A 15,009-nucleotide genomic window follows, 5' to 3' on the forward strand; every position below is an offset into this window, starting at 1 on the left:
CCACGCAGGGAGGACCCGGGTCTCCTAACTGTGAGGCAGCAGCACTACCACTGCGCCACTGTGCCACCCAAACAATAACATAACGAACAATACCAAACAATAACGTTTTCATGCCACTTTTATGTGTGCTTTACGTTTTTAAAAGCTGAAATCCATACATACGTGTGCTGGGGGGTTGTGCCAGTCTGCTGCAGGCACACTCATTCACCCATAATGACCACATATACATTTACACTGGGTCAACTGCTTATCAACATTTTCCACATGGGTCCAATTTAGAATCACTAATCAACCTTATACTCAACATATTTAAAACATGGGTAAAACCAGAGTACCAGGAGAAAGACCCAAGCAGACATGGGGAGAACAAATAAAATGGGCACAGATAGTAACCAGTCCGAGATTTAAAACCATTAGTCTGGAGCTCTGAGATTGTGGCACTAGACACCACCACCTATCTTTGTTTTAGATATAACTGTCTACTGTTTCTCTCTTGTTGAAGGTTATGAACTGAAAAACATTTTAAACTGTATTTTATAGTGTACACTTTAATATGAATTTACTGAGAGATATCTTCAGTTGGTCACTTGTCACTGTTTAAATAAAGAAGCAGGACAGTGTTCAAATAACACCTTTGACACACAACACATTTAATTCTCGACACTATGAAAAGATCATTTTTATCAGAAGATCTTGAGAAGATGTCAAGTTAATTAGCTAATGTGGGACCCACACCTGAAAGTGTAAGAAGGACAAGGAAAGTCATCAAAAGACAACAACTAGAAGTGTTATGAAAGCCAACATGAAAGTTGCCTAGCAAAAAGGGGTGGTGCAGGGGAGCAAAAAAGATATTTAATAGAAGGTCAAAGCAAATGGAAACAAGCAAGAGGGAGGCCCAGAATTAGGAGGTTGGAACTGAAGAAGGCGAGATTGTAAACTGGGAACAAATAGGAGGTGGGGGAAATAACCCGGGTGTCTTTGAGACAATGGATGGCTAGAACCTGCCACCAACAGACCTCCCATGGTGTTCCAGCTGTTTAAAATAGTTGGTCTCTTTTGTTACGTTATTGTCCATAAATCTTTTAACAGAAAAATACAGTGACATGCAACCACTGTGAAACCAGCAAATCAAGTTGTCAGTGGAAGCGTCGCATTTACTCAGTGCCAAGGTGGAGGCTTCTTTATGGAAGCACGCAAATTGATTTTTTTTTTTTTTTAGGAAAACTTCAGATGAGTGTCACGTTTTCGTAAAAGTAATATATTAACAGTGCTTGGAAATTGTCAGTTCTTCTGATAGTGGACCTCATTCTAACCGAATCCCTCTCCCATAAAAAAGTACCACCGAACGGGTCAAATATTTAATTTTTACATTGGAAATATAACATTTGCTTGAGTTGCACATAGAATCCCTTTCTACCAAGTAAAGCTGTATCCCAAACGTGATCAAATACGAACTTCCTCATGCGCAGTCATAAATCCCCCGAAATAAGACAGGCCGTTATATTTGCAAAAAAAGGGTAATATTTCAAAAAAGCTATTTATTCGTGAGAGGCGACAACGAAGCTAATATGTCGCATTCTGATTAGCTGGCAGCGCGAATCTTCAGACCTCCTGAAACAATAGCAGCTGGCATCAAATCGTAAGCGGCGCGAGCGGCATGCCGCCAAGAAGTAACGGCGCTCAGCTGTACACCTACCGGTAAGCCGCCAAAGCCCGGGTGTCCAGATACTTCTGTGCCGTCATAACCCCAACGTAGAGAAAGTTTCTCGAGCGGGGTAGAGGTTCGGCCGAGGTCCGCGCCGGGCTGTCCCGGGATGGCCAGCCCAACACGTCCCTCCGAAGACTCCCCAGTGCTCCACAGGAGCCCGTATTGACTCGGCGCTTGTAGGCGATCTTCTTCAAATCGGTGGCTCGGGGAAGGATGAGTCTAGAAGCCAACGTGAAGCCCACCACTAGCCCCAAGAGCACGCTGAACCAGGCTCGCCGGCTACGTCCTGCCATTCCCGCAGAAAGAGCCCCGTCTGGCTCTCCTTCAATCCGCCCGCCTCTGCCGAAGTGGCTCCTTCGGTGTCTCTCACGGCGATACCGGTTCCAAAATCCCAACGCCTCCCGGCTGCGCGGAACTCTCTCTCATGTCCCTCCGTATTCGTTGCCTTCGTCCTTATTCCGTCCTCGTCATGTTACCCCTTTAACCATCAAGGAGCATACTGGCTATTTGGTCACTGCTTCATAATCACTGCACTGGGTTCCGTCTTCCTTGCTGCAGACACAGACAAGCTCCATTCTCACTCGCACTTCGCCATTGGAAGAATGCGCTTCACGTCACGGAGCAACGCGAATGGGCTGCACGCCGATGCCAGCGAGCTTCCGTACTCGCGCTGATTGGTTCAAAGTAGAGCGCGTCTGCAGAGCCGCACTTCGGCAAAGTTTGAGCTGCCAGTACTGAGGAACAATTGCTTCACCGACCCCTATCTCTGTTAAAGAAAGGGAACTAGATGTATTCAGCAATTGAAGAACGCTTTGAAGTCATTTCAATTTTTTTTCTCCAAGTTCGAGATAAAGAAGAACACCTATTATATATCATTCGACTCGTCTTCATGTCTAGCTCTTCGACACGACTTTTTGGGATCCCCTACAATTTTTTTTCTGGTTTTAGACCCGAAAATACTTTGTTTTAGGCTCATTTGGATCATATTTTGTGCAGGAAATTACACCCGTACGATAAAGAGTAAACCAGTAGGTGTCTTAGGCAGTAGTGATCAGAACGACTTGAAGTTTTGCCTGCCATATCAACCGACCCCAGGAGTTCACCCATTTATGGTAAACGAGAGATCAAAGTTGCTCGTTTTTAGAAAATATCAAAATTAAATAAATAAATAAAATGGTGATCAATAACATAGTTCTGTTCAGTGTCGTTTTATGTAATTTTAAGGTTGCTGATCACGAATATGAAAATATTTTTGATATTTGATTCATTACTAGTGGTCCTAACTATCTAAGAGCCACTCCGAGATGATTACAAATGACAAATTTCAAACATAAGCACATGGAGTATTGTTTTAGACTATTCCAAAGTCAGTGATTACAAATATGTTATTTTTTTATTTCTGCTATCATATTCAAAATAGTAAGACATTTTAATTGAAGCACACGTATTATTATTGGAAATATCGGTCACAACTTTTCTTGTCTATTATGTACTTCTATCTCATGAATGAATGAATTTAATGAAGTAAATCATTACCTTTCTTATGAACAAACTGAGTTAGGATGATTTATGCTAATTCAGACTATTTTCTTTTTCACTTGAATGCTTGTTTGATACGGTGTTTACTGTGAAATAATGATTAATTGATTTATTAACACATTGACTGGTTTGGATAAAAGTTTTCTGCTTTCCTAGTACTGTACAACAGCAATCCCTTGTTAGGGTGTCCTCTATGTGGAGCTTGAGCATCCTCCCTGTTTTGATACAGTCTCTACTTGCATCTGAAAGATATGCTTGGATAATGAACTTGACGTACGAGTGAGTGTGAGTAACTTAGTTAGCAGTCCTTATTATGAACTGATGTGGCATCTGTGGAATGTTTCCACCTACCTCTGAAACTGCTAGGTTGGGCTCCTGCTGTAAAGACACCCAGGGTGTTGCCAGGAATTAATTCCAGTTGAGGGTAATAAAGCGCATGGATCATGTAAAGTACGTTCACAATTTTAACTATCATATGGAACTGTCATAAAATGGATTTTGGGGATGAGGTTCAAACCCAAAATGTACCCCCTTCTCCCTGGCTACAGCAAAGAAAGACAATGTTCTTTAAAATGACCAATTCAGGAAGTGTATGATATGAATCTCTTTCTGTCTCTCTCTCTCTCTCTCTCTATCTATCTATCTATTGTGATGGACGGCCGGCATTTCAGTCTGGCTGGGATGTTGCTGAACAGAAAAAAGGAGGAAGAGCAGGCTTTTCAGGGCACTGCATTCCCTGGGACGTTAGGTGGCAGGTCCCCTGGACGGAAATGGTTCCCCAGATTCCCTCAGGGCATCATGGGACATGGAGTCCATTTCCTCTGCCCTGCTGGGTGCCGTGGGTGCCACCAGGGGGAGCTCACAAGAAACCTGGGGACTCCTATTGTTGTTACGACCCGGAAGTACTTTGGAGGCACGAGGACGGAAGCCTTCAGTACTTCCGGGCTACTTGAAGGATGACGTGGTGTTTGACCCGGAGAAGGAATACTTCCGGTCATGGACTATTTAAAGGACTGGTCAAAACCCAGCAAAGAGGGCCGGAGTTGGGAGGTTGAGTGACTAAGCTGCTGAAAGCGGAGGATTGTCATTGTATTGATTATTGTTTATGATTGTTGATTGGGAATTGTGGAGTGTGCAGTGCTTTGTGCACTTTATTGAAGAATATTAAAGAAATTATTCTTGGTGCTTTTAAACGTGTGTCCTGGATGTCTGTCTGCTGGGTTTAGCGGGGCAACAGCGCCTCTAGCGTCCACACTATCTATCTATCTATCTATCTATCTATCTATCTATCTATCTATCTATCTATCTATCTATCTATCTATCTATCTATCTATCTATCTATCTATCATTTCCCTGAACCTGTTTGTAAAAAGCCAGTGCCAATAGGAGAAGTGCAAAACCATCATTAGGTTGCTGTGTTCATAACATTGATTCCAGTTCATGTTTCTTGTCATTAGTGTTTAGCACAGTGAAAATTTTACCAATATGTCACTGAACAATAATACCGACAGTGAAACAATGCCATCAACAGGAAAAAAAAACCTGACAATATCTGCAAGAGACACAGTCATGTTCTCACAAGTGTGAGTGACTGTTCAATCACTTTATAAGTGATGGGTGAAAACTAGTAGGGTGAAGGTTAAAGTTTCTGAAGGGTGGAAGAAGGAAAGTGGCAGTGCAGGATGGCTGAGGTCTTTAATAGTTTTTCTTGACTTTCTATGGCTGTGTGTGATACATAGTAAGTCCTGGACAGAAAAGAGGTGGTTGACAGTAATATATAGTGCTGACTTCATCATAACCTGAAATGCCTTGTATAACATAACATAATCTCAAATCCACTTAATCCAATTCAGAATAATGGGCTTGCCAGAGACTATCCCAAAAGTTCAGGGTGCAAGGCAGAAAGGAGTACATGATGCCAGTCCATCACAGGGTTCAATCCTAAACCCTTGCCTCAGATATATAGTCCCAATTTAGAGTTTCTAGTTAAAATAATGTATACATCTTTGAGGATATGAAAAGAATTAATGAAAAGAAAATGAATAAAAATATGAGGAGATTCCTTTTTGATAATAACACACATGCTTCAGAAATAAATGACTCCCTTAAGGTGCATTTCCTTCACAACAGAACAAAAGGAGACACCATTTGTGTGGTGAAACAAAGGCACTGCTGGCCAGAACAAGAGGAGACAGCTATGGAGCCTGTCAAGGACCTTAGTCTAAATTAGATTAAATTAGATTTGATTAGATAAGATTCAACTTTATTGTCGTTGGGCACAGTACCATTCCAAGGAAATGCAGTTTTGCATCTAACCAGAAATGCAAATAGTAGTGCCAGTTAACAGATAACTACAAATAAAGATATATGCAGCAGTGAGGGATTTATACAAACAAATAAGTGAAGAGTATATATAGAATGATTAGTAAGAGTTAAATATGAATATATAGAGTCTAAGAGGTGTACCTGTATGGTTTTAAGGTGAGGTGGGTAGGGTATAGGTGGCCTAGCACTTGGATTTTGAGTTTACGAGGGTGACAGCTACATGGTACAAGCTGTTCCTCAGGTTGCTGTTGCTAGCACATAGGCTCCTGTACCACCTCCTAGAAGGTTAAAGGGTGAACAGACAATGGCTGGGGTGAAAGGGGTCCCTTATGATAGTACTGTATGTGCCTCCCGCTGGAATGCTCTGCACTGGAGATCCTCAATGGCAGATAATGAGACATCAATGATATGCTGGGCAGTTTTCATGACCCGCTGCAGAGACTTCCAGTTTGAGATTCTGCAGATACCATAGATTACCGGGAATACAGATGGTCAGAATGCTCTCAATGGTGCAATGATAGAAGTTCACTAGAATCTCACAAAACAGTTGGACTTACCTAAGCATTCTCAGAAAGTAAAGATGCTGCTGTGCCTCCTTGACCAGGACAAAGGTGCTAAGCGGCCATAAAAGATTCTTGGAAATGTGAACACTCAGGAACTTAAAGCTGGAGACACGTACAACCACAGTCTTATTAATGAAGATGGCAGCCTTTGAACTTCCTGTAGTCGACAATAAGCTCCTTGCCTTTCATGATGTCCAAGGTCTCTGATGAGACAGTTGGATTTTCCTCATCTTCCTCAGAAAGTAAAGACACTTCTGTGCCTTCTTGACCAGGGCAGATGTGTTGAGGGATGATAAAAGATCCACAGAAATGTTAATTTCCAGGACCTTAAAGCTGGAGACACACTCAGCCACAGTTCTGTGGATGAAGATGAGGGTGTGCTCACAGCCTTTAGACTTCCTGTATCCACAATAAGCTCTTTGGTCTTCATGGTGTTCAAGGACAAATTATTATAAGTGCTGGACCTCTTCTGTATACACTGGCTCATCATTGTCACTGATGAGGCCTACCATTGCGTGGCTGTCTTAGACTTTCTAGATAGTCAGTCTCCAGAAACAGGTGCAAGTTAATGGAATAGTCACTCAGATGCATTTAACTTAAGGGAGACATCCATTATGGCAGGCAGGGATCTGTATAGCATTAAGAATTCTTTACATTTTGTACCCTTTGTGCGACTCCATTGGAGTAAAACAATATTACTGGCTGGCATGGTGATGCAGTTGTTAACACAACTGTTTTACAGCTCAGGAGTCCTGGGTTCACATATTGGCCCAATGCTTGTCTGTGAGGAATTAGCATGTTTGCCCCATATCTATGTGGCTTTTTGCCTGGGTACACTTGGTTTCATCTAACCTCCTAAATTTGAGTGTTTAGATTAGATGGCATTTGTTAACTGGCCACTCTATTTGTAGGTTTGACTTTGTTTGCCCCGACAAGGTCTAATTCCTGCCTGGCAGAAGACACTGCTGTGATAGGCCCCTTCCCCTGCGACAGTGAACTTGATTAAATGGGTGTAATGACAGGCAGCTGAACAGATGGGTGGGAAATATTGTTACAAATTCTATCACTCCCAAAGGTACCCACACATGTACTTGCCCAAAAGAATTTGGAAGTTACCTTTATAAATAATTATGAATTATTTAGCCCGTAGTATCAACATACCTTTGTTTATTGTCACCCTTCTTCAACTCTATTATTTGCTGCTCCCTGGGTCAAAAATTAGAACATGTTAATGGTAGAATTAGTTGGCCATCTGTTTTTTATTAATTATAAATATATCAGCCTGAACCTGATACCAACAAAAGATGACAAAGAAGATGTCACAGATATGATGTCATCAGCAAAAAGGAGGTTCATGAATGCGTCAGTAAAGGCGTGTGGTGTTCTTGAGTGCTAAAGCTTACAAAGCACATTATGAGTGTGTGTCCTATTTCTAAGGAGAGTAACAGTACCTGTAAATCCAGTTTGGCCTTTTACATTTCCTTGTCTGTTTTTACAGATTTCGCACTTCACTTCAGTTAATTAGTTTAGTGTTTTTAAATTCATGTATGGCTTCATTTATCATAAGTTTAACTTATAGTTTTGGGTGACATACCCCTGCTTGATTAATGTTCAACCAGAATACCCAAATTCAAACCATTCTCATGTTCTAGCCCATCTATCCAATTCATTGTTCAGTGTCTATCCTGAATGGCATACTGATTTATTCTTTTCTAATATTTTTGGCATGTCATTTATTCAGTCTTATTTTTATCAATTTTTAATTTGTTTTTCTTGTCATTTTATTTTCTCGTCTACATCTTGTAAATCACTTTGAGCTACATCCTTTGGAAGAAAATGAGCTATGGAAATAAATGTTGTTGTTGTTGGGAGCGTTTGGCACTCATAGAGGGGCAGGTTAGAGTTACCAATTAAACTTACTGTGGGGCAGGGGGGTAAGCGTAAAACCCCACCAGCCTAACACACACCCACAGAAGGAATATTGGCAAATTCCACACAGAGAATGATCGAAGCGGGATTCGACTCCAGTGCCTGGCAACCAAAGACCCCGGTTTGAACCCTGGCACCTATTACTACATTTGTGGAGTTTACATGTTCTTTCTGTGCTTTTGTGGGATTTTCTTCCAGAAGCCCCAGTTTGTTTCATTTCCAAAAATATGCAGATTTAAAAACCTTCTCTTAGATTACCCCATATGAGATAGCTGATTCCTGCCTTGAACCTAGTGCTGTTGTGATAGGCACAAGCTCATCAAAACATTGGGATCAGCAACTCATAGCTGGATGTAATCATTGCTGGGCAGCATGGTGGCACAGTGCTGAGCAATGCTTTTATACAGCTCCAGGAGGTGTGACCTGGTCACTGGCTTTGATGAAGCTGTTCATTACCCCCAAGTCTGCGTGGGCATTTATCCTGGTACTTGAGACTCATTGTGCATCTAAAGGACACCCATCAGTCTTTGAACCTATTTACTGTTTTCCTGTTCTGAGAGACTGGAGGCTGCTGCCTGCCTCACCATCCTCAGGTGGAGTGCCAGTGTGATTGGAGTGCCAGCCCAGACTTTCACTCACATATCCATACTTAATTTATATTGGCTCATTGTGAATGAATGTGGACTGTGATGGACTGGCATCCCTTTCAGAATGGCTACTTTACTTGGACTTCAGTCCCATGAAGATAGATAGATAGATAGATAGATAGATAGATAGATAGATAGATAGATAGATAGATAGATAGATAGATAGATAGATAGATAGATAGATAGATAGACTTGTAAGTTGTTAAAACTACTGCTCAGAGTTTTCAGATTATTTTTTAGTAATAATGGGTATTGCTGCAATTGGCTCTTATTGACTCTTTCCCTTTCTCTTTTTCATCCTAATTAATGCTTTGCATTGTTGCCATTTTGATCAAGCTAGCCATACTGAACTTTGAACAGGACCTCTCAGTGGACGGGAGATATTAGCATTGCCAGTGAGAGAAACACCATCAGTCTGCATCATGTTTCAAAAAGTTTAAGGACACCAGATGGTCAGCTGGCCTCCGATTTGCTTCTTCAGAAGAACTGTAGCCCCAGAGGGCTGCTTTTCAGTGGAATATGTATGGAGGACACCACCATGCACATGGCAAATGGTCAACTGGCCTCTGATTTGCTTCTTCCGAAGAAGTGTAGCCCCAGAGGTTCACTTTCCAGTAGAATCTACAGATAGGTCCATAAATATTTGGACAGAGACAACTTTTTCTAATTTTGGTTCTGTACATTACCACAATGAATTTTAAATGAAACAACTCAGATGCAGTTGAAGTGCAGACCTTCAGCTTTAATTCAGTGGGGTGAACAAAACGATTGGATAAAAATGTGAGGCAACTAAAGCATTTTTTTAACACAATCCCTTCTTCATTTCAGGGACTCAAAAGTAATTGGACAATTGACTCAAAGGCTATTTCATGGGCAGGTGTGGGCAAGTCCATCGTTATGTCATTATCAATTAAGCAGATAAAAGGCCTGGAGTTGATTTGAGGTGTGGTGCTTGCATGTGGAAGATTTTGCTGTGAACAGACAACATGCGGTCAAAGGAGCTCTTCATGCAGGTGAAAGAAGCCATCCTTAAGCTGCGAAAACAGAAAAAACCCATCCAAGAAATTGCTACAATATTACGAGTGGCAAAATCTACAGTTTGGTACATCCTGAGAAAGAAAGCAAGCACTGGTGAACTCAGCAACGCAAAAAGACCTGGACGTCCACGGAAGACAACAGTGGTGGATGCTCGCAGAATCATTTTCATGGTGAAGAGAAACTCCTTCACAACAGCCAACCAAGTGAACAACACTCTCCAGGGGGTAGGCGGGCGTATCGATATCCAAGTCTACCGTAAAGAGAAGACTGCATGAAAGTAAATACAGAGGGTGCACTGCAAGGTGCAAGCCACTCATAAGCCTCAAGAATAGAAAGGCTAGATTGGACTTTGCTAAATAACATCTAAAAAAGCCAACACAGTTCTGGAAAAACATTCTTTGGACAGATGAAACCAAGATCAACCTCTACCAGAATGATGGCAAGAAAAAAGTATGGAGAAGGCGTGGAACAGCTCATTATCCAAAGCATAGCACGTCATCTGTAAAACACGGTGGAGGGAGGCAGTGTGATGGCTTGGGCGTGCATGGCTGCCAGTGGCACTGGGACACTAGTGTTTATTGATGATGTGACACAGGACAGAAACAGCCGAATGAATTCTGAGGTGTTCAGAGACATACTGTCTGCTCAAATCCAGCTAAATACAGCAGTCAAATTGATTCATGATACAGATGGACAATGACCCAAAACATACAGCCAAAGCAACCCAGGAGTTTATTAAAGCAAATAAGTGGAAAATTCTTGAATGGCCAAGTCAGTCACCTGATCTTAACCCAATTGAGCAGGCATTTCACTTGTTGAAGACTAAACTTCAGACAGAAAGGCCCACAAACAAACAGCAACTGAAAGCCGCTGCAGTAAAGGCCTGGCAGAGCATTAAAAAGGAGGAAACCCAACATCTGGTGATGTCCAGGAGTTCAAGACTTCAGGCTGTCATTGCCAGCAAAGGGTTTTCAACCAAGTATTAGAAATGAACATTTGATTTCCAGTTATTTAATTTGTCCAATTACTTTTGAGCCCCTGAAATGAAGGGATTGTGTTCACAAAATGCTTTAGTTGCCTCACATTTTTATGCAATCGTTTTGTTCACCCCACTGAATTAAAGCTGAAAGTCTGCACTTCAACTGCATCTGAGTTGTTTCATTTCAAATTCATTGTGGTAATGTACAGAACCAAAATTAGAAAAAAGTTGTCTCTGTCCAAATATTTATGGACCTAACTGTATGTAGACTAAAGGTTTGTTTTCCATACTTTCATTGCCATCTCTTTGCTTTGTATATGAATGCATTGACCTTTTCTTATTAATACTTGCTTTTAATACATTAATGCATGCTTTTATAACATCTCATCTAGATTACTGCAATGCACTTCTTTTTGGAATTAGCCAGGCCTCCATTGCTGACCTACAGCTGGTGCAAAATGCTGCTGCTCGATTTTTAACTGGCACAAGAAAGCATGAGTATGTTACCCCGATTTTGGCTTCCCTTCACTGGCTTCCAGTTCGTTTTCGAATCCATTTTAAGATCCTTGTATTTGTTTTTAAACCCTTTAATGGTTGTGCCCCATTTTATTTGTCGGAACTGCTGCACCCTTATGTACCGTTTCGCTCTCTCAGGTCAGCAGACCAGATGCTTTTATGTGTTCCCAAGGCACAATGCAAACTCCGAGGTGATTGGGCTTTTTCAGTTGCAGCCCCAAAACTCTGGAATGATTTGCCGTTGCGTGTTAGGCAGGCTCCTTCACTTGCTGTCTTTAAATCTTATTTAAAAACGCACTTTTACTCTCTGGCTTTTAACCCAGTATGATATGTTGGCTATCTGTATACTTTTTACTATGAATTTCTTCAGCTCTTATGTGTTTATGTGTTTCTGTTTCCTTTACCCTTTGGTTATTGTGTGTCTGATATGTTGGGTTTTTATTGTACAGCACTTTGGTCAGCCTTGATGTTGTTTTTAAAGTGCTTTATAAATAAATATAAATGACAGTATTAAGAACCTATTAAAAAATAAATGTTTACATAAATTATATATATTGGAGTGGCACGGTGGTTAAGCAGTTAATACCAGTGTCTTTGAGTTAAATCCCATGTCTTGCCATTGTGCATATGGAACTTACACATGTTCCCTGCGACTGCCTTGGTTTCCTCTGGATATTCTGATTTCTTTGCCCTGTTTTCTTGGCCCCCTCATCCCATACAAATTAAATATGTAAATTAAAATGACTACATATACATTAAATAAAAGCGCATAGCCGTGGTATCACTGCTCCCTCGCAGTAAGGAGACCAGGATTTGTGTCCCAGGTCTTCCCTGCGTGGAGATTGCGTGTTCACCCCATGTCTGTGTGGGTTTCCTGTGGGTGCTCTGGTTTGCTTGCGCAGTCCATAGACATGCCAGTTAGGTGGACTGGTGACGCTAAATTGGTCCATGTGTGTGTTTTCTCCCTGTGATGGCCTTGTGCCCAGTGCTTGTTGGGAACAGCTCCAGCCCCCCACGACACTACTCAGGATTAAGAGGGCTTAGAAAATAATAATAATAATAATTCATTACATTTATATAGCGCTTTTTTCAGTACTCAAAGCGCTATCCACACAGGGAGGAACTGGGAAGCGAACCCACAATCTTCCACAGTCTCCTTACTGCATGGTATGGCGTTACATTTTTTAACTATTTTACAAGGTTTATTTATTTATTTAATTCAGTTATAAATACATTTTGTGCATTTTATTTTGAAATTAACATTAATTTGATACAGTTTTAAGAATTAAAATGAGAGACAAAGCTATACACTAGATAATAAATGTCACTATTTAAGTATATACATCTACCTTGTATCTTTGTTTATTTGAACCTTTTCACGAGAATTCTTTAGGCAAGGGAAATATATAACATATATTGAAAATGAACAAAATGGTAAACTAATTAAAAAAAAATAAAGTCCAATTTTTTTGGATAAAAAACCAACCCCATCTGAGAGGCTGGCTACACCCCAGCACATTTTTTTACATTTATTTTGCATGTTTGCATGATTGAATGTAACCTTTTTTTCTACATTATTTTTGGAAATGTGTAAAGCCCTCTGAGCTTGTCAATGTGACGTGTGCCATACAAAGATGAGATTTGAAACTGGAATGTATAAGAAGGTGTCAGAAACTCATTTGTTGAACTCTTCTGCCCTCCACTGACGAGTGACCACTTTACTTTATTTCCACTGACAAAATGTAATTCAATAACAAGATATTTTCAAGCTATACCTAAATGCATGAAGTGACAATTGAGCTGTCTCCACATGTTTTACAAATGGCAGCGTGGTTAGTTAGCTGTTTTATTCAGTGGCTCTCGAACTCGGTCCTGGGAGCCCCAGTAGCTGCAGGTTTTTGTTCCAACCAACTCCTGTTTTTAATTGGACTCCTAGCTTAATTAAGTGAACTGTTATTTCCCAGTTTCTGTGTTTTCGGGTCAATGTAGAAATTACAAAACTAAGTTTGGTAAAATTTTATTGAAATGCACTAAGCAGTTATATAGGGATAAAATTGTTAAAAAGTTAAAAAAAAAATTCACTTTCCTCCTGATTTCCTTATATATGTTACCATCAATGTACGAAAGGCAGGCATTGTATAGAATACATAGGCGATATATAGAATGCCTGGCATTTTTGGGCAAAGTATGAAATATCCAAATTATTTTAATATTATATATACTTTCCCTAGGCATTGTATGTAATACCTACGCATTATATAGAATGACAAATGCTGTTTAGGCAAAGTATTAAAAGAGAGTCATGAAAAGGCTTTTATTGAAAAGACGTATATGAAAATGAAAGACATACAAAATAAAGTATAGGACTTTTTTTTGAGGAAAACAAGAGAAAATAAAATATGAACCTACTTGTTGCCACGTGACATTAGAAACGTCATTAGTGGGAATATTTTATACTTTCCCGGTTTGTCTTTTGACATTGCATAGAATGCCTAGGAAATGTTTGACATATTAATCGTTTCATACTTTGCCATCCAATTTTCAGCATTCTATATATTGCCTAGGCATTCTATACAATGCCTGCCTTTCATACATTGCTGGTAACATATATATTAGGAGAAATTTTAATATATAAAGAAATATATTTATACATAAAGAAATGTTATTATTATTATATCTTTATATATTTAATTCTTCCTTCATTTCTTTCTATCAGTGACACCACACACAACCTGAAGTATGCCCTGAATTGAAAACTGTCACTTTCCCTCTTCAAAGTTGACAGGGTGGGATCCAGCGAGTATTGTGTTTTGATTGGTGACTAGATTGGAATTAAACCTTCAGTCATCAAGTGCCAAATTTACAGCAGACACTTCAGTTCACAGACTGCTGATTATGAATTTGGAGTTTCCTGAACTTAAAATCACTTCTTCGCACAACACTTCTGGGCACCTTTTATTTGCACTAGTATCCGATGTGCACAGTCACAACTTTGAGCATGCGTATGAGCCACAGGATTGCAGAGTCAAATAAAGCACACAAGTCTACTCTGTGAACGATACACCACTCAAAAAACAGTAATCGTGAGAGCCCTCCCTCTTAGGTTTGACGAGTCAAAATGACAGGGTAATTTCAGGGTGTATTTTAGGCTGTGTATGGTGTCACTGGAATAAAGAATTCAATAAACACAAAAAGAACAAAACCACAAAAATATATTTTGTGACAATGATATTTATTTATGGTCACAATACTTTGGCTTCCTGCAGTGGCACATATTCAGTACAAATCCTTGATGCTTGCCTTAATGGGTCAGCACCTGTAGCGACACTCATGAGGTCCTGTGCTCCTTCTCAGACACACAGGTCTGCTGATGAAGAGTGTCTGGGGAGGCCACTTCTGCATGGCATCAAATCTTAATCCTGACTCTATTCATGTGCAGTTCCTTGCTGGTACAATGAGCTGCCCACCTCCATTTGGAATTCTGGCTCCCTCAATATGTTTAAGAAGCATCTGCAGAGTCTCTTCTTTGGTGAATTTCTTTCGATGATATTAGCAGGTAGATATTTTTTTAATTTAGGAATTGTATGTTTTCTTCTGAACTTTTCACTTGTGGTGATCAATTTTGTCACTTTGTCCATCCTATAACACTTGCTCCCAGTCCCCCAGACTGATGTTTACTCAGTTATGTTGACCACATTTGTAATAAACATCTGCTAAGCTAATAAATGTAAAAATATTTACAGTACTTTTTTTATTTATACAATA

The 15,009-nt window shown here is 40.2% G+C and overlaps 1 protein-coding gene and 1 long non-coding RNA gene across 5 annotated transcripts in view; one reads left to right on the forward strand and one right to left on the reverse strand.

Annotated features, from left to right (window-relative positions):
* Nucleotides 1–2,336, reverse strand: part of chsy1 (chondroitin sulfate synthase 1) — a 122,570-nt gene extending 120,234 nt beyond the window's left edge. Inside the window, exon 1 of the mRNA XM_028822549.2 lies at nt 1,697–2,336. Within this exon, the coding sequence (XP_028678382.1) occupies nt 1,697–2,001 (305 nt within the window). The 5' untranslated portion in view covers nt 2,002–2,336. The remainder of the gene's footprint in view (nt 1–1,696) is intronic.
* The window catches only part of LOC114667298 (uncharacterized), a 189,223-nt gene that overhangs the window by 169,530 nt on the left and 4,684 nt on the right, over nt 1–15,009 (forward strand). The window contains exon 7 of one of the 4 annotated variants that reach the window (XR_003718723.2): nt 14,599–14,800. The exons of the other annotated variants lie outside the window; for them this stretch is intronic. This is a non-coding gene — a long non-coding RNA (uncharacterized LOC114667298). The remainder of the gene's footprint in view (nt 1–14,598; nt 14,801–15,009) is intronic. 4 annotated transcript variants of the gene reach the window in all.

The sequence above is a fragment of the Erpetoichthys calabaricus genome, chromosome 17 (genome assembly GCF_900747795.2).
Source record: "Erpetoichthys calabaricus chromosome 17, fErpCal1.3, whole genome shotgun sequence".
Lineage (NCBI taxonomy): Eukaryota > Metazoa > Chordata > Cladistia > Polypteriformes > Polypteridae > Erpetoichthys > Erpetoichthys calabaricus.